This window comes from Elgaria multicarinata, chromosome 16, assembly GCF_023053635.1.
Source record: "Elgaria multicarinata webbii isolate HBS135686 ecotype San Diego chromosome 16, rElgMul1.1.pri, whole genome shotgun sequence".
NCBI lineage: Eukaryota > Metazoa > Chordata > Lepidosauria > Squamata > Anguidae > Elgaria > Elgaria multicarinata.
Window position 1 is genome coordinate 27,719,791 of NC_086186.1, and position 27,158 is coordinate 27,746,948.

The following is a 27,158-nucleotide window of genomic DNA, read 5'->3' on the forward strand; positions in this document are numbered from 1 at the left end:
GCCTCAAGTGACAAAGATGGTTCTAGGAGAACCCCCAAGCTACGAAAGAAGAAGAGCACACAAACGCTTTAAAGAAGAAGAGCACACAAACGCTCGTGTGCAAAAGATAAGTTTTTTTTATTTAAAATATTTTTTCCCACTCCCCTCACCCCACCCCCAATGGGCACAGAGCTCCTGAGGAGCCCGGTATCCCATGCACGGGTCCTGGCTCCTCGTGAGTAACCGCGAGGAGCCGGGACAAACCACGACACCCGCAAACCACACACTGATCTTGGGATCAGCCCAAGACCGCGGAAAAAGTGGGTTCAAAGAGTAGGGCGAGATCCTTGGGATCATCCTTCCCTGCTCCCAGGATCCCCTGTGCGTCATGTGGACGCACAAGGACGATCCCAGGGATCACCCCGGGATATCGCCCCATCTAGCTATGACCATCTGATCTAGCAGGGCTCTTAGGTTCTTATCACTCGCCGTGGCTGTGTCCCTCAAAAAAAGTGTTTTCTCAATCCAATATTAGTACAAGATACGAGTACCAGGGTAGAGCCAACAGCCAAGGAGAGTTAGCTTTTCCCCCCTAGGAAAAAGCAAAGTGGTGGGATTAAATGGGAGCCAGGTGGGGCCACAATCTGTAGTGGAAAGGATCCTGTCCTCAAAAGGGGGCGCATCCTCTGCAGGAGTAAAAGTTTGCTCTGTTGGAAAGGGAAGAGGGACTGTGCCAGCTCAGCAGCACACCAAAAGAAAAGGCTCCCTCCTACTCGTCCATTTACTTTCCCTGCAAGCGCCGGTGTGATCCATCTTTGCCCATGAGCCCTCCGTTACTGAGGAAGCTCAGCCTTGCGGTCTTTTTAAGTATCATCTTGACTCCATATCTCCATTCTGTCTGGGAAGGCTGACTAAACGGAGGCTTAGAGACAGCCAGGACAAGAAAGTTGCCGTTTCTAATTGCTGACCTGCTGTAATTAATTAATTGCTATAATTAATCAGTAGGCGGAAGTCTCATCAGGTACGCATAGCAGATGCTTTCCTCTCACCCAGTCCCGGACCCAATCAAGCTATCCATGGCACACCCTGAATCTAGAGCTGGTAGTGTTGCCGCTATGGGTAAACGTATTAGCACACATTCAAATGTGGATATGTGTGCCTAAAATGTGCATACGGAAGCAAGTTTTGCACACCATCTGTGCATTACACCCATCCTTCATGTGGGGAATAGACAGTTTCACTACTAGTAAAGGTATCCTTCTCTTCGATTTTGGGGAAAACCCTCCATCAGGTAACTGACCCTATAAGATAGGAGTGGGGAACCTTTTTCAGTCCAGAGGCCAAATTCCAATCTGGGAAGAGTCTGGGGGCCGCATTCCACCTGTGGGCAGGGCCAAACGCAAATGGGTGTGGCCAAAGGCAGCATGGACAGAGCCAAATGTTATTCATACCAATATTATGCCTACTCAAAAGTAAGCAAGTCAAGGCTTCTGCATATCTACTCAGAAGCAAACTAGACTGAATCATTCAGCAGCTTCTTCCCCAGGCCCCGCCCACTCTCACCTGAAGAGAAAAGCTCTTATCTCCAATCAACTGTGAATTGGAGATAAGAGCTTTCTTCTGCCAGAAGACAAGGTAGAGCCTGCAGAAGAAGCTACCAGGTTGGATGGGGAATCCCTTGCGGGCTATATTCTGTCTGTGAACCAAATGTTCCCCATCCCTGCTATAGGAGAAATCTACAACTAGAACTTGAGAGTTCGGCCTGTATGCAGTTTAGTGTGGAGAAGATCAACTCTGAGGAGCTCTACCTCCATCACCCCCAATATGCCCTCTAAGTAAAATCACCGCAGTGCAATCTGTGCTGTTTATATTCTGACTTCTAACCCAAGCAGTGTTTGCAGGTGTGCCTAGTACCTATTGCCATATTTGCTATAATCTCCATATTTGGTATTAGGCTTCTCCTTACTGCAGCTCCTCAGAGAGTTAACCAAAGAACTGCTGGTCCAAGATGAATTCTGCATTGTGTAATCTAGGATTAGGAAGACCAATTTCATTTTCCACTAGAAGCTGAAGGCCTGCCAACCAGAGCCAGCTGCAGAAAAGTAGCTCAGGAAGGTGAACACGGAACTGAGGAACAAGGAGCCTTTGAGTACATGCCTGGACCAGGAAATTGTTGTCAGTACCAGAACTGGAGCTCATAAACAAATCTATTCCTTTGCCACTAACACTACGCTTTCTTGATTTCATTAGCCTAATTTAGGAGGCAAAGAGGGGGGGATTGTTGTTGTAAAATCATTGGGAGTCAGGAACTCTTGGTGATTTACTACAAATCGCCTCAAGATCTATCAGGAGAACCCGATCTACTTTCTTCCCACCTCTGGAGTAATCAACCTTTCATTTATGTAACGAACTGACATATTAATATTATTTCTGTTGTTTTGTAGTAAGAATGGGCATACTTGATGCTAAATTCTTGTCTGCTGCCTGATTGCTAATTCTCTTCTCCATGCAACCTCTCCAGGGTACACTGTGACTCTTAAAGAACTGAAAAACATGTGTTCACACTGCATATGTGGACATTACACACATTGACAAGGACATGTAGTAACAAAGAAACCAGCACAAAGCCAACTCTCTCCCTAAAATCCACAACGCTGTTGCTTAACCCCTCTATAGCCTTATCAGAGCTGTTATTCTGCATTAAATGGAGGGAAATCTGCACCAAAAATAATTTATTTTTTAGTTTAGTTTACTTTTTAAAATATTTATAGCCTTCCTTTCCATGGGAGTTTTGATACTGCACCAAGAAAAACCAAATCCTAGGTCCGGTATGGATCATAATTTTGAAATATGCTTGCATAATTTCTTTTCTTTTAATTCATTCTGTATCATTCAGTATTTTCATAAATAATTTTTCTTCCACTAACCATGAGTTGGGTGTGTGTCAAATAATATAGGGCCCTGAACCCCACCATCAAGTACGAGAAATCTTATTCGGTCACTCCACCTACTCCCCCACCACAAATGTCTGAGATGTCAGCAAGCATCGTCCACACACTTTCAAACATATTTTAAAAGGCATGAGGACTAGAAACTTGCTTTTAAAATTACAATGAAAGCTGTGGTTCTAGGAAGATGCATTTTGCTCACAATGCCACATTCTTTGCCCCCCCCCACCACCACACGCATATTCTATGGATTTGGGGACCAATGCACACTGCCCCAAATAAACGTTGTTTTGGGAGGGTGTTTGTGGGTGGCTAGTTGGCTTATGCTTTGCGCCACACTTAAAGACAAAAGATAGCGGGGAGAGACAGACCAGGAAGTTCTTGATCACCCTATTTGAGGTCTGCAAAGGGAACTTAAGTGACCAGATATTTCCTCCACGTGACCAACAACTTCTCCATTTCAGGACTGTGAATTAGATCTGCTTGTAAAGGCTCCCAGATCCTTGTACTCATTTGGAATGCGGCTCCCCAAGGAGCGTCTGGAAATTTACACCATGAAGTCTGAGCGGCCTGAAACATCTGCCGCTTGCACAGCAACAACCCCGGCTGCAGTTGCTTCTCATATCCCCGCTACCAACAAGGAAGCAAACACCTCTCCATGACCTTCCAGGGAGACGCGCTCGGCTTTAAGACCGCTTCTAACCTCAGAAAGAAATGCATCAGCTGTATCCATCCATGGAAACAAAAGGGAGATTTTTTAAAAGCAAGGCAGTGTGGCCGAGGGGTGAGGATACAGAACACAGGTTCCCCTCCCAGATTTTGTCCCAGTTTGGGGGCTGGTATGCTCAACCAGAGTTTAACCAAATGTCCGGGGCTTTAATTGTGCTGTTTGTCAGAGGTTGCATCTAGGAAAAGGAAGTCCTGCCCCTCTATGGAGGCTGGGGGTGGGGGTAAGGAACAGCCCCAATGCTATTTGGGGCCTGGGGACAGTCACATCATTTGGGGCAAGTAACTGGAATAGCACCCCAGATCCTGTTGTGCCCCAAATAAGGGAAACAGCTCAAGCTGGAGTTAAGGACTCGCAACATCGCTCAACCCAAGCAACCTGGGAATCCCTCAGTCATGACTACACATTGGGCTATCATCCATCATTCATACTGGTTAAACCCAAATGCCTTATACCCAAAAAAACCTTCTACCCCTTTTGATAACCACTCCTTAACTTTCAATTGTTAAAACTCTCAAAGAGACGTCCGGACAGGGATGTGACATAGTTCACTAAAATCCCTTCAATTTAAGCTTCTCCCTTTTGACTTTACCTCAGCAGCAAGGGAGCTGGAGTTCAACAGGAGAAGCTGAGGACCTCACTTCTTCTTGCAGTGGTGTTGTGCGCCAAGCTCCCAGAAAGGACCACCCTGGCAAGGAAGAAGCTGACCCGGTTTGCATGTCATAACAACCCAAAGTACAGGTTGAGTATGGGTTGTTGTTGAATTGTGGCTTGTCATTTATTGCAAACCCTGCACTATGGTTTAACTATGCATTGTTCATCATAAACAACCCAACAACAAACCAGGGGTTCTCTTCCTAGGTTGTTCATGGCAAATAACCTGTAGTTAAACCATAGTGCAGGGTTCGCATGTAACAACAACCCACGATTCCACCCATATTCTGGATCATCATTACATGTGAACCAGGCCACTATGTCCACTAGCTGCTCCCAGGTGACTCCAACCTTCTGGGATTACTGGAGCAGTGTGAGAAGAAGACGCCGATTATCAAGGCTCTAACCACCCTGCAACTCCACACATATGTGGAACACCCTTACTGAATCTCAGCAGCCTCGCTAAAGCAAAAATTATCATTATCATCATCACCATCATCATCATCATCATCTTGTTTAGCATCAACAACAGAAATGGTTTCCTAGCAGATGTCACTTGCTGCCCTTGATTGCTTTGGAAAATAAAGAACCAAGGAAAGGGATCAACCACCTGCCAGAGATGTCAAGATGTCTCCGTGGGGGCAAGGGGGGGCGGTGCGTGTCCCTTGTTAAAACCAAAACAAAAACCCAAACAGAGTATTCATCATCTGCAGATGGGTTCTGTCACCCACAGCCCTATTTGGCTACCTTCTGTCTGCCTCTGGAATGAAGAGAGGAGGGGGAGAGAGATTCACTCCCCTCAGGAAAGAAAAATATAGTTTGCCGTTTTCAAACTATGTTCCAGTGAAAACCGCAGGTTATCTGAAGCCTTATTGAGATTATTTATTTGTTTGTTAAAACATTTCTATATACCACCTTTCAGCCCTAACAAGGCCCTCAATAACAACAGACAACCTTCCCTGACAGAAAATCCACCACCACCCCTAACTCCACACACTTCTACTACTACTGATGGTAGTAGTACCTGATGGTACACGCACTGATACAACCACAAGTCGCAGAACAATTTGCCTCTCGTATCCTCCATATAGTAATAAAACTGAGAACACACAACAACACTAAGGCCCTTTCTACACCTATGGGTGTAGAGGGAGGAAGAGGGGGGCGATCCCACATGGGCCGCGCAACGTCCTAGACGTCGTGGCAGTCTTTTTTTTAAAGAGGAAGAGCTGGAGCACTCCATAAAAAAATTAAGATTAAAAAAAAGGGCCGACCCCGCTCCCCACCCCACCCCGATGGCTCTGGACTCCCCCCGTCCTGGCTCCTGCCTTCTGATGACCCCCACTACTCACGTGGAGGAGGGAAGAAGCAAAGCCAGGTGCCCACACCTCCCACGGTCCTCGGGATCGTCCTGGGACCGCAGGTAAAACCGGGATAACTGAGGTCTCAGTTATACCGTGGAAATGGAGGGATCAACCCTCCCTGCTCCCGGGATCCCCTGTGCGTCATTTGGACACACAGGGATGATCCAGGAATGATCCCTGGAAAAACGGACGGTGTAGAAAGGACCTATATATTAAGTTCAAAATCCTTCTTGAAAACCTTACCTTCCAAGAGGCTGAGAACTGCTCCAGAACTGTAGTGCTTCCTCGCACCGTTGCTGGCCACGCAACGGTACACCCCAGCGTCATTTTTCTTCACATCTATGATTTGAAGGACACCATTTGGGAGAACGATAAATCTGTGGACGTCAAAGAACCAAAGGAAATCAAGCACCGTGCTAGATCGAACCAAAATGTCCATCCATACGTGACCCAGCAAGAGGGTCTCAGGGCCAACGCATGCATGCGTATTCCTCACTTGACCTCTCAGTAGTTTTGAGGATTCACACATAAATGTGTGAATTGAAACTTCTGGGTCTGAAGTCACACAACAATTCTGTACGTGGTGGCCCATTAACCTACGCAAGTCTTCATTGGAGGGTGCAATAATTAAAGGACCATCAAATGAATATACATGATCAAACAGCCCCTGAAGTCAGTGGGTAGCTAAAAACCCCAGGGAATCCCACAGACAGCTGGCCTGTTCGGGAATAACAGGGATACAACCCCTGAACATGGAGTTTCCATTTCTGGTAATCACCACCTGTCTACCTTAAAAGCCATATGCCTGGGGCAACTAACTACCCAAATAATTTTGGGGTTCTATGAAGAAATTTTACTTTCCTTTGTCCTGTCAAAGCTGTTGAGTGTGCTGCAATTCCATGGCCATAGAATTCAGCTTCCTGAGAATTTCCACTTTCACAGACACACAGCAGGTTTCTAGCCCTTATTGCTTGAAAGTTTGTGGGCAGCCGTCACAAGGGTTGCAGAATAATATTTTTAGTATCCAGGAGGCAAGAGTTGCAGGATGTTTTAGACAAGATAAATGATGCAAATTTGCTTAATTTAGACGGTGCACATGATTTGGTTTCTTCCCCCCGGCAGCACAGCCCTGCCTACTCCCAATTTCATTAGAAGGCCCAGCCAGGGGTTCTAGTACCTTTAAAAGACAAGAGAGAAATTTCTTCTCTGTTCACCCTCCCAAAACAGTCTGCAGTTTTATGAACCTTGTTTTGCTTCCCCTGCAGTTCCTCAATACCTCCCAAAACGGAGCAGGTCAGTCCTGCGAGAACACAGACTCAGAGACACAAACTACAGCAAACCTTCCTGTAACTGTAACAGCTCAATCCTGTTCTTAAGTAAGTCCTATTGAGTTCAATGGGGCTTACTTCCAGATAAGTAGATACGAGATTTCAGCCTAATTCAAAAACAAGATTAGCAAATTGCTGGCTTGCTACACGGAAATAATTTCCAAGCCACCTGAGCTGAAAGCAATTTACTGAGCAGTTAATTTGGCAACATCCAGTATGCTATCATAGTAAAATGTGAGTGTTCGTACCTGAAACATGTTCCAACATGTTTTTACTGGCAACTGTCTTGTTCTTTGGAAACCCAATTACAATAGCCAGTTTGTTCCCCTGGCTGACACAAATATAGCACAGACCAGGAAGACCCCTAATCCCAGAGATGGGAAGCATCCTAATGCCTTGTCTGAGCCAGTGACTACTGTGCCTATGCCTATATAGAATCATAGCATCATAGAATAGCAGAATTGGAAGGGGCCTACAAGGCCATCGAGTCCAACCCCCTGTTCAATGCAGGAATCCACCCTAAAGCATCCCTGACAGTCACTTAGGACAGTCACTGTCCTAATGCAAATTGTCCCCAAAGAACTTCCTTCATTTTTGCCTTGGAGAAAATTCAACATCTGGGTTTCTAGTTGTCTCTAGACCTCAAAAGAGAGGAGCATGTATGTTGCACTCAGAAGGTCTCTGATCCTGAAGAACAATGCCCTGATGGTATAAGTCAGTTTCACAGAACCTGACAGGCTTTCGCTGGAGAAGATTCAAATCTGGAGCTCCCAGATCTGTAATCACGTATTTATTTTACTTTCTATGTTGCTTTTCGTTCGTTCGTTCGTTCGTTCTTGCATTTCTATCCCCCCAACAGCCAAAGCAGTTTACAAGGTAAAATCATGATAAAATAAAACAATCATTAAAACAACAAAACAGTGATCAAGTGATACTCATTAAGATAACTAGGTGTAGTTGACAATGCTAGCGGTCAGGAAAACGCCTGGGCAATCAGATATGTTTTAAGTCAGCAGCAGAAATACTCCGCACTAGGAGCTCGCCTGATTCCACATGATAGGTGCCACAGCGAAGAAGGCTCTGCTCTGCACCATGTCCAAAAGAACCTCAGTAGGCTCTACTGAGGCCTCTCCATCAGAACATAAATGAGGTTGTGGGCTCTTCCACGCTAGAGGCATTCAAGAGGCAGCTGGACAAGCATCTGTCAGGGATGCTTTAGGGTGGATTCCTGCATTGAGCGGGGGTTGGACTCGATGGCCTTATAGGCCCCTTCCAACTCTGCTATTCTATGATTCTATGTTTCTATGACCAGGGAGACCTATATGAGAGAAGGCGTCTCAGTTAACCCAGTTCTGAGCAGTTAAGGGTCTTATAAACCATCAGTAATAATTTGAACATGGCTCAGTAGCTATAAAGTAAGCAACAACCTCTAATAAATCCACCTGCAGCTTTACAATTGAAAGTCTCATCTGACCATCTGTAAGTCACACAATTGGGGCCTTGCTAGACCTGGTGGAAAATCCGGGGGAGAGGAGGGGAGACCTCGCATTATGAATAACGTGAGATCTCGCCCTTATTCACACATGAGCCGCGACGAACTCTAGAGGAGAGCTGTCGCGGCTGCCTTTTTTTTTTTTTTTACTTTTAAAGCGGCAGCAGCAGTGCAGGAGCCGGGAAAGGTAAGTAGTTTTTGGGTTTTTTTAAATTCTCCTTTCCCACCCCCCAATCCGCGATCTCCCCCCCTGGCCCCATTCTCCTTCCCCCCCCCCATCCACAATCTCCCCTCTGGCCCCATTTTCCTTCCCCCGCCCGCCCCCCCGTGATGTCTGATCCCCCGCCCGCCCCACCCGCGATGTCCGATCCCCTGCCTGATGTCCCCCCCCCCCGCAATTCCCCCCCGACGTCCCCTGGGCCCCAATTCCCCCCGATCTCCCCGGCCTCCGTTTCCTGCCTCCCCCATGTCCCCACCGTAGCCCTGATGGCCACCGCTTTTCCCAGTTGCTCGGGAGTAAATCCAGTACTGGCTACACACCTGTGGTCTTGGGCTCAGCCCGAGACCGCAGGAAAAAACGGGTCTGAAGCGGTGCCGATTACCCCGGGCCCAGGGAGGGTTCACCCCTGCCTGAGCCTGTGATACCCTGTGCATCATCTGGACGCACAGGGCTAAAGCCCCATCTAGGAAGGTCCTTGGTGTCTACATAAGCTTTCTCAGCCTAACTTACCTGGGTTCAGAAGGCACATCCACACCATCCTTCTCCCACATGATCACTGGAGGAGGTAGTCCTTCAATCCGACACTCAAAGTGGGCCATGCCATTTTCTACCACAGTTTGGGACTCTGGATGTTGAAAAAATTGAGACAAAGCTGGGGGTGGGAGGTGAAGGATGGAGGTTGAAGGGCAGTGGGGTGTGGGGAACAGAGAGAAACAAGAGAAGAATTAGTTTCTTACACTTTCTCGCTTGGAGAAAACACTCTGTTAGTTTTGAAAAAGCTTTTGGAAGCATTTGGGAGGGTAAAAGAAAACAGCAATAAAGGTGCTAGACATGCTTTTTACTTGCCACAGAAGGCCAATAGTTTAAGAACACATGAAGAGCCCTAAGGCTGGATCAGAACAAGGGTCCGGCTGGATGAGGCCAAGGATCCATCTAGTCCAGCATTCTGTTCACACAATGGCCCACCAGCTGTCGACCAGGGACCCACAAGCAGGACACAGGTGCAACAGCACCCTCCTACCCATGTTCCCCAGCAACTGGTGTACATAGGCTTACCGCCTCTGATACTGGAGGTAGCACATAGCCATCAGGACTAGTAGCCATTGATAGTTTTCTCCCCTAGGAATTTATCCACCCCCTTTTAAAGCCATCAACACATCTTGTGGTAGCGGTCTCATTCTTCTAAAACATTCAGTCTTGTGGTGGTTAATTCCATATATATAGCAGAATTGCTATATATAGCAGTTCTATATATAGCAGAGTTGGAAGGGGCCTACAAGGCCATCGAGTCCAGTATTGTGTCCAGTTCTGGGCTCCACAATTCAAGAAGGATGCAGACAAGCTGGAGCGTGTTCAGAAGAGGGCAACCAGGATGATCAGAGGTCTAGAAACAAAGCCCTATGAAGAGAGACTGAAAGAACTGGGCATGTTTAGCCTGGAGAAGAGAAGACTGAGGGGAGACATGATAGCACTCTTCAAATACTTAAAAGGTTGTCACACAGAGGAGGGCCAGGATCTCTTCTCGATCCTCCCAGAGTGCAGGACACGGAATAACGGGCTCAAGTTAAAGGAAGCCAGATTCCAGCTGGACATCAGGAAAAACTTCCTGACTGTTAGAGCAGTACGACAATGGAATCAGTTACCTAGGGAGGTTGTGGGCTCTCCCACACTAGAGGCCTTCAAGAGGCAGCTGGACAACCATCTGTCAGGGATGCTTTAGGGTGGATTCCTGCATTGAGCAGGGGGTTGGACTCGATGGCCTTGTAGGCCCCTTCCAATTCTGCTATTCTATGATTCTATTATTCTATATATATAGGAACATATATCGGAAGCTGCCTTATTTCAAGTCAGACCATCCATCCATCTTTCCCAGTATTGCCTACACGGACTGGCAGCAAGGGCCCTCCAGGGCTTCGGAACGATTTCTTTCCCAGCTTTACCTGGATGTGCCGGGGAATGAACCAGGGACCTTCTGCAGGTGCCCTCTGCAGCTGCTGAACTTCTAGCTACAGCCCTTCTTCATAAATATACACCTTTGCAGCCACTCATGATATATTACCAAATATGAATCAGCCCTCCCCACTTGCCCGGCATGAAGAATGATCCCTTCTGCGTGTAAACAAGTTCTTTGATCAAGCACAGCACTACATCCCTCTTGCTGTGAGATGGATTGCCCGAGGTGGATCCTTCCTGCGCTCACCCATGTTGAATGCTAAATCGAGCACACAAAGGACTCATAACCAAAACAACCCAGTAGGTGGTTTTCATTCACCGCCAGGGGTATTTCCCCTCCCTTTCATTCAGAAGCAGTTAAGACCCACCGAGAGCGAACGCTCATCAGGAAGACTTTCTGTGCAAGGCAGGTCACTTTTATGAGCCACGAAATAATAATGATTTGTACCGCCTTTATAGAGGGTTCAAAGCACTTTGCAGACATTTTCTCTTTTTGTAGGCCTAACCACAGCCCTTCAAGATAGGTCAGCCTTACTGTCTTCATATTGCAGCCAGGAAAGTTAAAGATCAGAGAGAGAGATTGCTGTGTGCCTAAGGCCACTTCACAAGTCCACAGTGAAGGTGAGATTCAAATCAGAGATTTGAACTACACTACACTACACCAGCCTTTTGAGTACAGTGTTATTTTTACTAATAACTACGTTGGCAAATAATTCCCATAATTTTCCTATTAAGTACTTTAGGTACTACTGTAGGGTGACCATTTGGAAAGGAGGGCAGGGCTCCTGTATCTTTAACAGTTGTATAGAAAAGGGAATTTCAGTAGGTGTCATTTGTACGCATGCAGCACCTGGTGAAATTCCCTCTCCATCACAACAGTTAAAGCTGCAGGAGCTCTGTCCTCTTTTGTATCTGTTCAAGGGGGCAGGGCTCCTGCAGTTTTAACTACTGTGATGAAGAGGGAATTACATCAGGTGCTGCATGCATACAAATGACAGCAGCTGAAATTCTCTTGTCTATACAACTGTTTAAGATACAGGAGCCCTCCTTTCCATAGGGTCACCCTATGCAGAGAGGATGTGTAGATCCCCCGCCCAAGAACAGGGCGAAGACTCGGCCCGCAGCACTCCAGAAAGCGTGTGGGAAGCGTTCTTCTCCGAAGAGGAGCACTTCCAAATGCGTGTGTGTTCAGTGTTAAGAAATGCTCCCTCTGGCTCTCCCGTGAGGTCCCCTGACGCCGCCGAGTGTGCGCTGGTGTCCAGTGAAAAGAACGTGGACTCTATCCTCTCGGAAGCCTCCGATAGTTCAGTAGACTCTGACCACTGGGAACCCCTGCCTACGCAACGGAGCACTATTACTTCTGGAGCAGGAAGTCCCGGGCTCCCCACAGGGGGTTCTGGCACAGCTGGCAAAGCTGCGGAGGTCAGGGTGGTGCCGGGAGTTCCCCGTGAGGCCTCCAACGTGGATTGGTGTGACAAAGATCCACGGACACCATCAGATGCAGTGGCATCGTCGCCTGAAAGCAGCTAGCTGGCTGCAAGTCCCCTGCGGCCCACAGCTGACTGCCCAGGGATGTCAGCGGGGGGGCTGCCTGACGGGGATGGTGGCCACGAGGCTTCCGGCATGGAGGACCCTGCCTGGGACGTGCCCTGCGTGACGGCCACAGAGGGTGGACAGGAGCTGGCTGAGGGCCCGAGCGAGATGCAAACTGAAGAGGCAACCGTTCTCCAAAGGAGGCAGGCAGACATCCAGAGCCAAGGTAAAACGTAAACGTGTGCGCTGGGCGAGAGAACGGGCGCTGGCTGGAGACCAGTTTAAGGGCCAAAGCTACCTTGAGCGCCATGTTTGGTGGAAAGCTGGGATGCACATTTAATAAATAAATACCGCTTTAATCATAGAATCATAGAATAGTAGAGTTGGAAGGGGCCTCTAAGGCCATCGAGCCCAACCCCCCCTACTCAAAGCAGGAATCCACCTTAAAGCATCCGTGGCAGACGGCTGTCCAGCTGCCTCTTGAAGGCCTCTAGTGTGGGAGAGCCCACGACCTCCCTAGGTCACTGGTTCCATTGTCGTACTTCTCTTCATTGGCTTCCAATTCACTTCAGAATCCAATATAAACTTCTCCTGTTAACCTTCAAAGCTTTTCACGGTCTAGCTCCTTCCTATCTCTCCTCTCTCATCTCACACTATTGCCCCGCTTGTGCTCTTCGCTCCTCTGATGCCATGTTTCTCGCCTGCCCAAGGGCCTCTACTTCCCTTGCTCGGCTCCGTCCATTTTCTTCTGCTGCCCCTTACGCCTGGAACGCTCTTCCAGAACACTTGAGAACTAAAAGTTCAATCGCAGCTTTTAAAGCTCAACTAAAAACTTTTCTTTTTCTTAAAGCTTTTAAAACTTGATGTTGTGCAGACTTCTGCTGTTACTTTCTACTGTTAGTTTTACCCTACCCTGTGCCTGCTTACCCTTCCCTGTACCTGTTTGCATTCTCTTCCCTTCCTTATTGTTTTACTATGATTTTATTAGATTGTAAGCCTATGCGGCAGAGTCTTGCTATTTACTGTTTTACTCTGTACAGCACCATGTACATTGATGGTGCTATATAAATAAATAATAATAATAATAATAATAAGGAGGGGTGTGTTTTATAGGAATCCCAAGTTGTTGAATGCAATGCATCTCTGTGTGCTCTGGAGACAGGAAAATTGCAATTTACACACAGGCACAGAGAGAGAGAGAGAGAGAGAGAGGGAGTCAGAGAGGGAGGAGGGGATACTGGGCAGCTATTGCCTCCGTTGTAATATTATCCTCCAATATCATGCTGGGTTCTACCCTCCCACGCACCTGGGGTGCCAATAACCTCTATGGGGGAAAGTAAACACTAAAAGAATCAAGGGTGAAGGTAAGCTTTCAGCCATGCCCCAGGTTTTGCCGTGTTAATAAAGAATGCAATGAGAGCCACCCATCGCTGAACTGCATAGCTCCACCCCTTCATCCACATAGCCTCACCCTACTCTCCATTCCTTAGTCTGATAGACCCCAGAGAGCTGGCTGCAGAGACAGACAAATGACAGATAAATGGCAGAACTGCAATAAAGGTTGACATGTATCCCTCAGTCCCCCAGAGGAGTACTGCAATTCAGGGCTCTGTGGAAAGCCTGGAATAGAAGCCTTCTGGGGCTCACAAAGTTGCGGAGGGCAGAGGTGGTCTTCAAGAGAAGAGGAAGGAAAAATGACAGAGGTTCCCCCACACACACACACTTCTTGCGCTCCGGAAACCTCCCTATGCTTGCTGCGCTATAGACAAGGAGATACACTGGGCCTATTTGGTTTCCAAATTGATGGGCACTCTAGTACCTAAGTTCATCATTAGAAGGAATAAATTATGACGGTGAGCGAGCGAGAAAGAGAGACATTACTACAGAATCTTATTCTGGGCCATGTGCACCTTTCTGTTGGGAATAAAACTCCAGAATCTTGCAACCTGCTTAAATTATATACAATTTGTTCATTTGTATCTTTGAACTCCAAAATTTATTCTGTTTGTAACACTCGTGGAGAGGAGAGGAGAGCTGTGTGGGGAACTGGAGCCCTGTCTCCCAGGTGCTGGAAATCCTGTTCTCCTTTTGCTGCAAAAGGCAGCCTAGGAATACTGGAAATAAAATAATAATAATAAAAAACAATACCCAGCCCCCTGCTGCCATCTCCGGATTGTCACATTGCCCACATGTCCTTCACCTTCTTTTCACAAAGAGAGAGAAGCTTTTTAAGGCTTCTGCATGAAATGCAGGGGAACAAATACTCACTCGACACACGAAGCACAACCGTTTGTCCAGCAACGGAGCCAAAGGTGCCATGAGAGACGCAGGTGTAGTTTCCCTCCACGCTGCTGCCGTCTGGAGGGCTGCCCTCCTCTGAAAGCAGTTGGGTTGAAGATATGGACAAAGATCCATTGGGGAGGACACGAAGGTTTTCCTCTTTCGCTAGTGGAAGCCCATTCTTCTTCCAGGTAATGTTGAGGACCTGCTCAACAGGAGCCAGATTGCAGCCCAACTCCAGCGTTTGATTCGGTTGTAGTATCACTTGGCCAGGCCCAGGGCCACAGCTCAGCTCCAAAGAATGCCCTCGAGATAGTTCCACTGCAGCAAAAAAAGAGAGCACACTGTCAGGTCAGAAAAATTACGTCTATTCCCCACCCGCTGACTTGCTCGCCACATCTGGATATCACTTAATAAGCCATGATGTGAAAGACCTGTTTGCTTGTGCACGCAGTTCATGTGTTCCTCCCTTCACATGAGCAGATAAACAAACCAGGAAAGGATAACGTGTTCACGTTGCCTCCAAAGCCAAAACTACTGTTTATTGCAGCAAAACAACCCAGGATCAGAAGCCAGTTTTAAACTAAGATTGAAAGTTAGCTTATGGAACTTGGCTTGTCTAGGCACACATAACCATAACCACAGGTTCGGATGTTAAACTACCGTATTTCTTCAATTCTAAGACACACTTTCCCCCCCATATAAACATCTCTAAAAACGGGGTACGTCTTAGAATCGCAGGTGTGTCTTAGGGTTTTTTTTTCTGTTGGTGGTCCTGAAATTAGTGTGCGTCTTACAATCGACGGCGTCTTACAATCGAAGAAATACGGTATTCTTCCTAATTTCTTTCCCATTTGTGTGAAGGGAGGAGCAAAATGGGAGTGAACACGTTGCATGTACCAGTACACTGCTTATTACGCCAGTATTCCCGGCTTAATGTGATGTCCAAACATGACCACTACAACCAGAACTGACAATGCTCTGATGTTCTCAACAGGAACAAAATTCTCTCCCACCCCTTCAGACCCAAAAAGTTGACTTTGTTATTGGCAGTTTTACTTAACACTAAAGTTCCCAAAACATATACGTTGCTGGTAATTAAGGCAAGTGTCCCAGGACTAGCCGAGGTGATCCCAGGCCAAAGCACTTTGAAAGATAGCTCCGCTTCTCCTTGCTGAAAGCTTTGCAAGATGTGTTTGCTTGAAAGCCAAGGTAACTTTGCCGAATCTGAACTGCCAGATAACTCTTAAGGTCTCTGGACTGCAACAGTGGAGAAATAACCTAGTGATTGCCCCAGGGCAGCTAAAAGATAACTAATCCATGTGATCTTGAATGTGCAACCTGCCCGTGTTAAAAGGCTGGACCGCCACTAGATGCACCAAAATTACTATCCCACAAGCCCTTTTAGTAGCCTTCCAACCTCCCATACCTATGTTTATCAACATCAATGGCCGGCAAGGTCATAAAAAGAACCAACTCTCTTCCCCCTGTTTAGAAAAGCTTCCTAGCTGCAGAGGGACTTCTCTGTGGTGGCCCCAAACCTCTGGAACAAACTCTCGTTGGAGATCTGCCATGCACCATCCTTGCAGGCTTTTAAGAAGGCCTTAAAAACATTTTGTTTTACAATGGGCATCTCATATGAGCATTGTTATTGCTGCTGCTGTTGTCGTTCTTGCCGATTTTAATGTGTTTTATTATTTTTAATTGGTGTTTTATTGTGATTATGCTTTTATTGCTTTTAATATTTTAACTCTTTTTATTTATTGTTGTAAGCTGCCTTGTGAGGACTTCTGTCCTGAAAGGTAGCCAAGAAATGTTTAAATCATCATCATGTGGAGATACTTGCTCACCACATACAACCAGGCAGGTGTCTATTTACAAGGAGTGTTTAGGGTGTTGAATTGGGACCAGGGAATGCAAGATTCAAATCCCAATTCTGCCATGAAGCAGGGTTGTTGTGAAAATAAAATGTGGTAGAAAAGTCATCCATGCACAACATCCTCCCAAGCATGGGAGGATACACTTTACTTGGATCTGGGGATGCCGGGGGGGGGGGGGCACCTGAGGTACTTGGATCTGGAGATGGGGGCAACCCTAGAGTGACCATATGAAAAAGAGGACAGGGCTCCTGTATCTTTAACAGTTGTATTGAAAAGGGAATTTCAGCAGGTGTCATTTGTATATATGGGGAACCTGGTGAAATTTCCTCTTCATCACACCAGTTAAAGCTGCAGGAGCCCTGCCCTCTTTTAAATCTGGTCACTTTAGTATAGCTCCTGCAGCTTTAACTGTTGTGATGAAGACGGAATTTCACCAGGTTCTCTATATATACAAATGACACCTGCTGAAATTCCCTTTTCTATGCAACTGTTAAAGATACAGGAGCCCTGTCCTCCTTTTCATATGGTCACCCTAGTATTATTTTATTTTTGCATTTATATCCTGCCTTTTTTCTTCTTGCAAGGAACCCAAGGCGGTTTACATAGTCCTCCTCTTCTCCATTTTATCCTCTCAACAACCCTATGAGGTAGGTTAGGTGGACAGTCACTGACTGGCCCAAAATCATGGCCAAGTGGGGACTCGAACCCGGAACTCCTGAGTCCCAATTCAACACTCTAACCACTACACCACAAGGACTTCCTGGTATGTGTGTGGGAGGGGCGCTGTGTTACAAGTTGGTACTGGGGGGCCCCAAAATGATGTTTGGGCCCTGATGCTTATAGGAAGAATGATAATCAGATAATAAAAACAAGGGCGCACCATCCATGTGAAGTGATCAGTTGAGCACATGCCCAAAGATCTGGATTTGGTTCATGCTCATTTCCACAGCCTCAGCATCTCCTGCAGGCGTTCTGCCGTTATCTACAACCGTTCTCAAGTCAACAGCGGTGCCACCGGCAGAACCTGCATAGCCACTGCAAACTCCTCCGTGCTCCAAGTCTCGACGGCCGCGCACTTTACGACTCCGCTCCAAATGGTTTTTGACACCGCTTCAACGGAAAATGTTTCCTGGCTCCATAACAAGTTCATCAGCACGGGCTATGAACCACATGGCTCTTTGCCCAGTGCGATATCGCAGATTAATTTTATAGCAATTCAAGCACCCTATTAAACCTTCAGCTACCCTACTGCAGATAAAAAGGGCCACCTTTGGAAAAGGAAAGAGGAAAAGGGGGAAGACACCGCAGAGCATGCAATTAACTGCAGCGATGTCCAACATTAACAGAGAGAAATTGCATGCTTTAAAGAAGTGCAAGGGAAGCTGGGAAAAAAGGCATTATTGGAGAATAAAATGGCTAACTGGTCGGTTAATTTAAAGTGCCCTTCTTCTTATGCAGACAATCCATCGTAGTGGCTAATACTTCAGAGGTGAGCATGGCACACACTTGAGTGTTGTATATCTGACAAACGTAGCACAGGACACAGCTTCTTCTCATCTTGACTGAGATCCTTCTGTGGAAGAAGCTACACCGGCCAAAATCTCTTTGTATCAGTGGGAAGCTGGTGGCTCTGCTGTCGATGGGGGGATGAATCTGCTCCAGGTTTCAGTCAGAACTCTAAAGGAGTGACCCAAAGGACCTTGCTTGGCAACTTTAGAGTTCTGACTGAAACAAGGAGCGGATTCAACAACCCACTGACATCGGAGCCACCAGCCTCCACTGCTTTGTGTACAAACTACCAGCCTAGCCCAACCTGGTGGGAGGGATTGAGGGGAGGGATTGAGGGGAGACATGATAGCACTCTCCAAATACTTAAAAAGGTTGTCACACAGAGGAGGGCCAGGATCTCTTCTCGATCCTCCCAGAGTGCAGGACACGGAATAACGGGCTCAAGTTAAAGGAAGCCAAATTCCGGCTGGACATCAGGAAAAACTTCCTGACTGTTAGAGCAGTACGACAATGGAATCAGTTACCTAGGGAGGTGGTGGTCTCTCCCACACTAGAGGCATTCAAGAGGTAGCTGGACAAGCATCTGTCAGGGATGCTTTAAGGTGGATTCCTGCATGGAGCAGGGGGGTTTGACTCAATGGCCTTAGAGGCCCCTTACAACTCTACTATCCTATGATTCTATGGAAAAAAGAAAGACGTGAGGGGGAGGCCTTCTACTGAATAGGTTGTTTAGAGGAGGGACAGAGCTGAAGGACAGGTTTCCCTTCCTCCAGACAGCAAGGAAGCAAAACGGGAGTAATGGGAAGTTCGATCCCTCCTCCTCCAGCCCACTCACTCCCCTGCATGGAATTCTATGCACTCGTCCGCATGGAATTCCTGGTCGCCTATGGTGACCAGGCAAGTTATTAAATACAAGGCTGGCTTAATCTCTCTACCCCGCTCTTCTGCCAATGCTTTTTGCTCCACTACTATCTTTGCCCTACATCCGCCATTCGTCAGCTGCACCCGGTCTCCTTGATTGCTCCCAACTGCTGCAACGGTTTGCTTCCTGACATAATCCCGATCCTTTCTGTTGGCGCGCTGAAAATATGAAGCTGCCTTAAGTGGAGTAAAACCAATCAGCTAGCTAGCAAAGTGCCATTCCCCTCTGACGGGCAGCAGCTCTCCAAGATTTCAGAGAGCCTAGCAAAGCCTGTCTCCTTTATTTTGATTTATGTATGGCACCTGGTTGCCAGGCCAGGGATGGGTAAAGGTAGATCAGCATCTAATGATACTGATCTAAGAACATAAGGAGAGCCCTGTTGGATCAGGCCGGGGATCCATCTAGTCCAGCACTCTGTTCACACACGGGCCAACCAGCTGTTGACAGGAAAACCACAAGCAGGATGTGAGTGCAAGAGTACCCACCTGTCCATGTTCCCCAGCAATGGGTGTACATATGCACACTGCCTCTGATACTGGATTTGCAATAGATCAGCCACACTTTCTGACTCCAAAGTGTTTCACAATAGCAACAGCAAAAAGAGTGCAGTGCAAACCTATGCATAAGTCCTTGTCTGCTCATGGCAAGTCGTAGAACTCTGCGCCTCAGTCTTCCTCAGCTATAAAATGGGTCTTCATGCTTAAGGATGCCATGCTATGCATGTTTAGACAGAAAAAAAGTCCTACAACTCCCATACTGCCTGGGGAATGCTGGAAGTTGTAAGACTTTTTTTTTTGTTTAAACACGCATGAGATGGCACCCTAATAGTGCTGAGCTAACACAACTTGCTTTTCCTTAAAATGGCAACTAAAAATAATTCTAGCTAGTTGTTTGCTTTGATTGTAAAGAAAAGATATCCCGCCCCTCTAAGCGTTTCTCTCCTGTCCCGAGAATTGTTTAATTAGGGTGCATTAAAAATAAGAAATAATCCCAAAATCTCTTGGCTTCAGTGCTCCTCACCCATAAAATATACGTATTAATTACTTGCCTTTGACCAGTTCTTTGGGTAGCCTTGTCTTACAATTCCTGATCTGTAAATAACTAAGGTACAAATTTATATTTGTCTATGCAGGTCATCCCAGTGTATAGCTCACGGGATGCAATGAATGATTGGCTGCACCCCCGAGCCACCGTTTTGCACCTGGCTACCCCCCACTCATTATTTTGCATTTGGTTCCAGTCAGTGGATTTCATGGATCTAGGAAAAATCAAAGTAAATCCCACAAGCCTGAAGTCTACTCATCCCTATCTTATTAGGGCCCCCTGGAATGAATAATAATCGTAGTCGATGGTCTCTCGTGTGGACTAAAAGAGATCTGTGGGGCTGCACGTTTATTGAGAAGTTCTAGAGGATGTGGACGTGGCCAGCTGTCAAAGGGACATGGCCTAGAACATGTTCTAGGCGTTGCCTTTTGATGTTAGAAAAGAGACAGCAGGGATTCACGGAGCTGATAACAGGAGCAAACATGACTTTGATCCTGGAATCACACAGAGGACAAATAAAAGGTTACTGTTCAATGCAGAACAAAGGACTTCATCCAGAAATGTGTGCTATTTTAAAAGAAAAGGGGGGGGGAAGGCTCTGCTACTAGGATGTTTATTTTTGCATTAATTATTTTGCATTTTGCACAATTTATTAGGAATGGAAGACGCTCCAAAGCGCCCTCCCCCAGGCTGTGGACAGCCTATTCATTCATGCATCCTGTCTTCTGACGTTTCAACAGGTCTTGTCAACTCACTTTCAGGTATATGAAAGCTCTTAGAATAAGGGCTGCAAACATGATTTAAAATGAAACCTGAATTCTGCAGCCAATAATACATTCTGCAACAAAACCACAGCCTATGCAGAGGCCTGGATTTATGTCGTTGCAAGGGGAATAAGCAAGGATGATTTTTTAAAAAAGATTTCCAGAGAGGCAGCCGCAGTGTCTATTGAAGCAGGGATAACAAAGAGACTTGAGCCTCCTTAAAAACTAACACATTTATTATGGCATAAGCTTTTGCTCAGAAATGGATTGCAGTCCACAAGATTTTTTTAAAAGATACATATAGTAACCTGCTTTGAAGTTTCAAGCACAGCTCTCAACTCAAGTGTCAAACATGATAAATAAAAGACGTTCTCATTAACCATAACAGCTCAACGGAACCTCCACTTTCAGAACACATCTGGATGCCAGATGTTGGGGATAAATATCAAGGGAAGGCTATCGCTTTCATGCCATGTGTATGAGCTGATCAGAGTAATCTGGCTGGCTGCTATCAAAAGCAGAGCAGAATGCTGAACTAATGGCCCACCTTGGTCTGATCCCACAAGGTAGTCCTTGCGTTCTTAACTGCATGTTCCCATAGAACTTTACTCATAAGTAAGCCTTCCTGCATTTAGCACGGTTTGCTTTCTAGTGCAGGTTTCTCCAACCTGGTATCCACTGGACGTTTTCAACTACAATTCCCAGCATTCCTGACCACTGGCCGTGTTGGCTGGGGCTGATGGGAGTTAAAGTCACCAAACTTGGGGGGGGAGGCTGCCCTAGTGTTTAAAACTGCAGCCTCAGTTATGGGAAATGACCTAATGTATAGAGTGACCATATGGAAAGAAGGACCGGGCTGCTGCATCTTTAACAGTTGTATAGAAAAAGAGGATTTCAGCAGGTGTCATTTGAATGCATGCAGCACCTGAAATTCCCTCTTCATCACAACAGTTAAGGCTGCAGGAGCCCTGCCCTCTAGGGCTGGGCTCCCGTAGCTTTAACTGTTATGATGAAGAGGGAATTTCACCAGGTGCTGCATGAATAGGGTGACCATATGAAAAGGAGGAAAGGGCTCCTGTATCTTTACAGGGCTCTTGTATCTAGTAGAGCTCCTACAGCTTTAACAGTTGTATTGAAAAGGGAATTTCATCAGGTGTCATTTGCATGGTGAAATTCCCTCTTCATCACAACAGTTAAAGCTGTAGGAGCTCTACTAGATACAAAAAAAGGGCAGGGCTCCTGCAGCCTTAACTGTTGTGAGGAAGAGGGAATTTCACCAGGTGCTGCATGCATACAAATGACACCTGCTGAAATTCCCTTGTCTATACAACTGCTAAAGATACCGGAGCCCTGTCCTCTTTTCCACAGGGTCACCCTACTAATGCATATAAACCTGATGAATTTCTACCCACTGCCTCAAAACGCTTGCAAATCTCAGCGCATCGCCCTGCCTTTAAACGCGGCTGGTTGAAACAGCCGACCAGAAAGAAAATCTACCCAGCGAAAGACACCCCAGCGTAAGACTTCCCAAGAGCGGAAGGCAAGCCGGGCTTGCTAATCTGTCACCCTTCCAAAGCTGACATCACTTTTCAGCTCCTGGCAAACGCAAAGGAGTTTTCCTGGAGCGCTTCTACTGTTGCTACTGTGCAGGCAGGTCCCGCTCACTCCGGCTGGATTCCAGCCAGCCCTTTTCCTGCTTCTGGGCACATCTGGCCCCCTGGAACAGGCTTGCGTGCACCTTGCAGGACTCTGGCCGCTAAAGGAAGCCTCCTCCTCTCTCAGGAGGAAGGCTTTTCAGAGAGCAGAAGGGAAACAGCCCCGTGGGAGAGCAGCGCTTTGTGTGCTCTGCTTGCTAAGAGGGCACCACAGATGGGTGCCAGCAAATACAAATGGCCATTTAGGAAGTCAGCCCTCGGCTCTAACACTGTAGCTCAGTGGCAAAGCACAAGCTTAGCACATTGGAGTCGCAGGTTCAATCCCGGCCATTTCCACTGAAGACAATCTCGGGCAGCCAGGCTGGCAAAGAAATCTCTGCTTGAAGTCCTTGGAGCGCTACATCTTTAGCAACATACTCTGACCAAGTTTCAGACAGATCTGTTGAGCAAAGGCCAAGGGCCTGTTCAGACAACACACTAACCCATCACGGATCGCTCAAAAACGCAACCCCGGGTGGGTAGAGGATTCCATCCCCAGGATGGGAAGAGTACCCCACACCCACTAGCCACCTGCTACAGCTTCCATGGTGGTTCCCGCATCATCTGGCAGGAACTCTGTGGATCTCAAGCCTCATTTCGGTGGAAAAAATGTGGGGGGGGGGAATGGCAGCGACCATAGAGTCCTCCTGCAAGAGCAACCACCACTCCCATCAACACTCTTGCTGATGCAGACTTTCTCCATGGTCGGTAGCCTTTTTCTTTTTCATTAATGGAGCAGCGGCCAGGCCCCCGTTTGGTGTGAGGGGGGATGCACAATTAAACCACACGGAGGTAAGTGATGTAATTGTGGACCACCCAGAGAGTCTTGGCTATTGGGCAGTATAAAAATATAATAATATAAATAACTTTGGGGTGTTTGTGGTAGTGGAACCACCGGCCAAGGCGTGATCACGTGGTGGGCCCAGTTGTCTTGGTTCTGTTACCCAGAACTGCGTAGTTTCCCTACACACACATGTGCACATCTGAACAGGCCTCGAGATAATTTCCCCCCTTCCTGTCAAGGCCCCAAGTGGAGGAATCTCCCTCAGAGGAGGAGCCAGGGCTCCCAGGGATGGATGATGTCAAGAAACATCTCAGGTGGCAAGTCCGGTGCCCAATTTAAGGATTGCAAATTTTGTCCAAGCTCTACCCTGCTCTTCGCCCCTCAACTTGCCAGCTTGCCTCTAGCCTACTGAATTGAGATGAAGAGGGAGGAACGTCCCCAAGATGGTCTCAGAGAATTCCCAATGCATGAAGGTTTCCTACAGCAATTGCTTCTAGGGTGATGCCATCTTGTTCAAGATGACTCTGTGCTAGAGTGGCCACTCTAGGAATCTGTCACGGCCGAGGACCAAATGTTCTCTAACACTGAGGTTTCTAGTGGCAGTGGCTCTAAGGAGGAGTCTGAACTCTGAGGGGGAGTCAGAACCAGTTCCCAGATCCTCACAGGTGAGGCCTTCCACCCTAGATCTCACACCCTATTCTCTTGATCCCCAGGAAATGCCACTGCTCTCTGATTCCAAGGAGTGGACTTTGGGCTCCTCCAGTGAGGCTCTGAGGAGCATACCCAATCAGTTCCTCCTTCCCCAGCCCCTCAACACCCAGAAGGAGTCAGTGGATGCAGGAACTGGCCCTTTATGAAAACCAGATGCAGTATTTGAAGAGGTGGAGCTCCCAGAAGTAAAGGCCTGCCAGTAGCTCTACTCCAGTGGTGGGGTAACTTGTCAGTCCTCTAGCTGCACAACTGCTCTCTGTGGTCCTGAACTCACTCCAGGTCCTGGGCTGGTACCTGTGGTGCTGGCCATGGTGCTAAAACTGCTCCTGTTCCAGTTGCTTGTCCTACATCATGCCTCCTCACCTGAGCTGTGGCCCACAGCAGTTGATGGAATCCCAGATGGAGCAAGACAGAATCCAATACACAATGGATATGTCCCGGGCCACCTTGGGAGCCCTTTCTCATGTGCTTTTCCTTTACCCAAGTAAGAACAAATTATCACGAAGATCTGAGATTTAGAGAAAACACATCCCTTGATAGCAGATGGGGCTGTCAAGAAGAACTCTACCCCCAGTGTTGTTCATTTCAGAATAAACAACACCGAATGCTTCTTGGAGGAACTGAAGAAGCCAATCAATCCTCAGGAGACATACGGGATGTGGTATCGCCTCAGGACCACTTCCTGCTACCAAATAGTCCAAGGAGAGAGACGGGGGCAAACTTAAAATCAATAGTTTCATCATGCTGAATTATCAACATCCATTATAAAAGGAATTCGATCACAATCCCATAAAAACCATCTCCTAAAAGCATTTTGCATTCTTGGCACAATCTGTGGACAAAAGTTTATGGTGTTTTAATTCAAGTTCTGTCCTGATGTTACACCTTAGCGTTGGGATGTAACAGCAAAGATAGTAAGGAATGCAGAAGACAGATCAGACAAGGAATGGGCTTCATTTAGCCTTGAGAAAAAAGATGACAGAAGATACAACTAGTGCTTTCACCTGAGAAATCACAGTTGATGGATCATATGGGTTGATTGCAATCCTAAACACAATTACTGTGGAGTAAGCCCCATTGAAGATAAGGAGTTACCTCTGAGTAAAGGTTAAGACTTTCCTCTTTGCCCAGGCATATGGCAGCACATCATAATCACCCACACATTAAGTTTTTTAACAGTTTTTAATGCTTTATGTGTGCATGTTCTGTGTTTTAGAATTTTAAATTTTGTATACTCGTTTTTATCTTAATTTTATAATTTCTGTAAACCACCCAGAGAGCCCTGGCTATGGGGGCGGTATAGAAGTGTAATAAATAAATAAATAAATAAATAAAGTAAACAGGTACAAGATTGTGCTGTTGGTCATTTGATTAAGGATGCAAATTATGCCCACTTACCTGGAAGTAAGTCTCATGAACTCAATTGCACTGTAAGACTGCAATCCTATGCACATGTACCTGGGAGTAAAGCTTGCTGAGTTCAATAGGCCTTACATCAAAGTACAGATAGGATTGTGCTGTAAATCTGTATACAAGCACTGTAGTTTTAAATGGTTGTGAGTCACCCTGAGTGGTGCATGAGCACTGGAAGGGTAGGATTGAAATTTCTGTATAATCAACAACATAAATATGCATGGCTACTAAAAAAAACTGTGGACTAGCAACTTTGACAGATTTATTTTCGAGGCTGCCTAAGTTTAGTCACTTGTGACAAAAGAACAGGAGAGCAAAATCCCTTCCGACCTACAGATGCTTCCTGCCTGGGTTACCTTGTGGAGATCCTTACTCACCACAGGGAACCAAAGGAGTAGCTTGTTCACAAGCCTGAATTAGGTCACCTTAGGTAAAGGCTGTGCACATTCAGGGCATGTCGACAGGAGCACAAACGTCAGCACTGGGCCCCGTGAATTCAGCAGAGATATTGCCAAGCAGTCACATGCATCACATCCAGCAAGGCAGAGAGGCCTTTAATGATATGGTGACAAACCAGCGTGCCGATGTATTAATGTACGCTGATGGGCTACGATAATCAGATGGACCGAGCCTTGAGTGCCTGCAAATTATGTAAACGGCTTTAAAGAGCAAAGATCCATCAAGTGAACGCAATGGCGCATGAATTCGTTGTTAGCAAGCCCCATTTGCTAAGGCGTTTAATGGCTTCAACTGATGGCCCAGATTCCTGTGCAATTGGAGGGCTGCAAGGCGTCGCCTCGGAAGATCCTGTACCCCGGCCTAACCCTGCACAAGGTAGCATGTTTAAACACGCCAAAGGGCCAAAGCAGTTCTCTGTCCGCCTGCACAGCTGCAAAACCTTCCCCAGCATCTGGCTTCCGGGGCATTTCAGCTTCCCTTCCTACCGCGTTTTAAATGCAGGTGGCCCCCGGGGCACCTCCCAGCTTCCACAGATGGGCCATTTAATCGCTGCACCACGTATGTATGATGCTGGCAACCGTCAAACCAGAGCATGGCAGAAGTCTCTGTGATGCGACGGTGAAATGTGCGTCATGATGCATTGGAGAGTTGAGTGCGCTCTGATGTGGCTCCCACTTGAACCACAGTGCTTGCACGGAGGCTTCTGCTTGCGCTCAATTGCACACTACACGCCACACTCCCGGATGGGCTGGGACCGGCGTAAACAAATGGAATTCTGAGTACAAGGTTTTGCCAAGGCGCTAAAGCCCCGTTCTGCTTCCCCTGTGCCCATCCTGACTTTTGCTATGGGTGGGGAAGGCAGCATGGGGGTCTCCCCAAGACAAATCTTACTCCCTCAAAGCCCCCCTTCTCTTACCCCACTGTTGCAGGGTGGGCGGGGTGGACAGGACACCTAACCCATTTGTCATCCAGTTTGCTTCAGAAATTTCACCATCTTATTTGCCAGGTGAAGAATCTTTTTTCCCCCTGTCACGGGCTGTTATTTCCTGGGGGACAAGCTGTCAGGGGTCACATGCCAGCAGTGGCTGGAGCCAGAGCAAAGTAGGTGCGGGGACACCCCTCCTCTCCCCCACTTTATCTCTGTCACTCCGACTTCTTTGGCCACCCCTTTCTGCAGGGACAGGGTCAAGGGTAGGCATGATTGGGCACCTGCCAAGGGCCCAAACGCAGCAGGGGCCCACTGGCAAGAGCCCCCTGGACATGCTTCTCTGCGTCACTACTGCAACCTGCTCGTTCCCCTGCCTCTTCCCCTGGCCCAGGCAACAGTGGTGGCGAGAGGGAGGAGCAGGAGATGCCATGGCCCACTTGCTCCCTGGCTCTCTGCCCATCAAGAAAGCAAATGGGAGGCATGATGAGGAAAAGGATGAGGAGTGAGAAGAGCTGGTGGCCATGGTGGTGGGATGGTGGGTGAGATGGTGGGTTCACCAAGGGAAGGGGTCC

General features: G+C 47.2%; 1 protein-coding gene across 2 annotated transcripts in view; it reads right to left on the reverse strand.

Annotated features, from left to right (window-relative positions):
* IGDCC4 (immunoglobulin superfamily DCC subclass member 4) overlaps window positions 1-27,158 on the reverse strand; it is a 102,291-nt gene that overhangs the window by 50,976 nt on the left and 24,157 nt on the right. Inside the window, exons 2-4 of one of the 2 annotated variants that reach the window (XM_063142436.1) lie at window positions 14,467-14,799; window positions 9,223-9,337; window positions 5,916-6,049 (exon numbers count right to left, since the gene is read on the reverse strand). In XM_063142436.1, coding sequence (XP_062998506.1) covers window positions 5,916-6,049; window positions 9,223-9,337; window positions 14,467-14,799 — 582 coding nt within the window. Of the gene's footprint in view, window positions 1-5,915; window positions 6,050-9,222; window positions 9,365-14,466; window positions 14,800-27,158 lie in introns of both variants that reach the window. The other variant, XM_063142435.1, reaches the window with a different exon arrangement.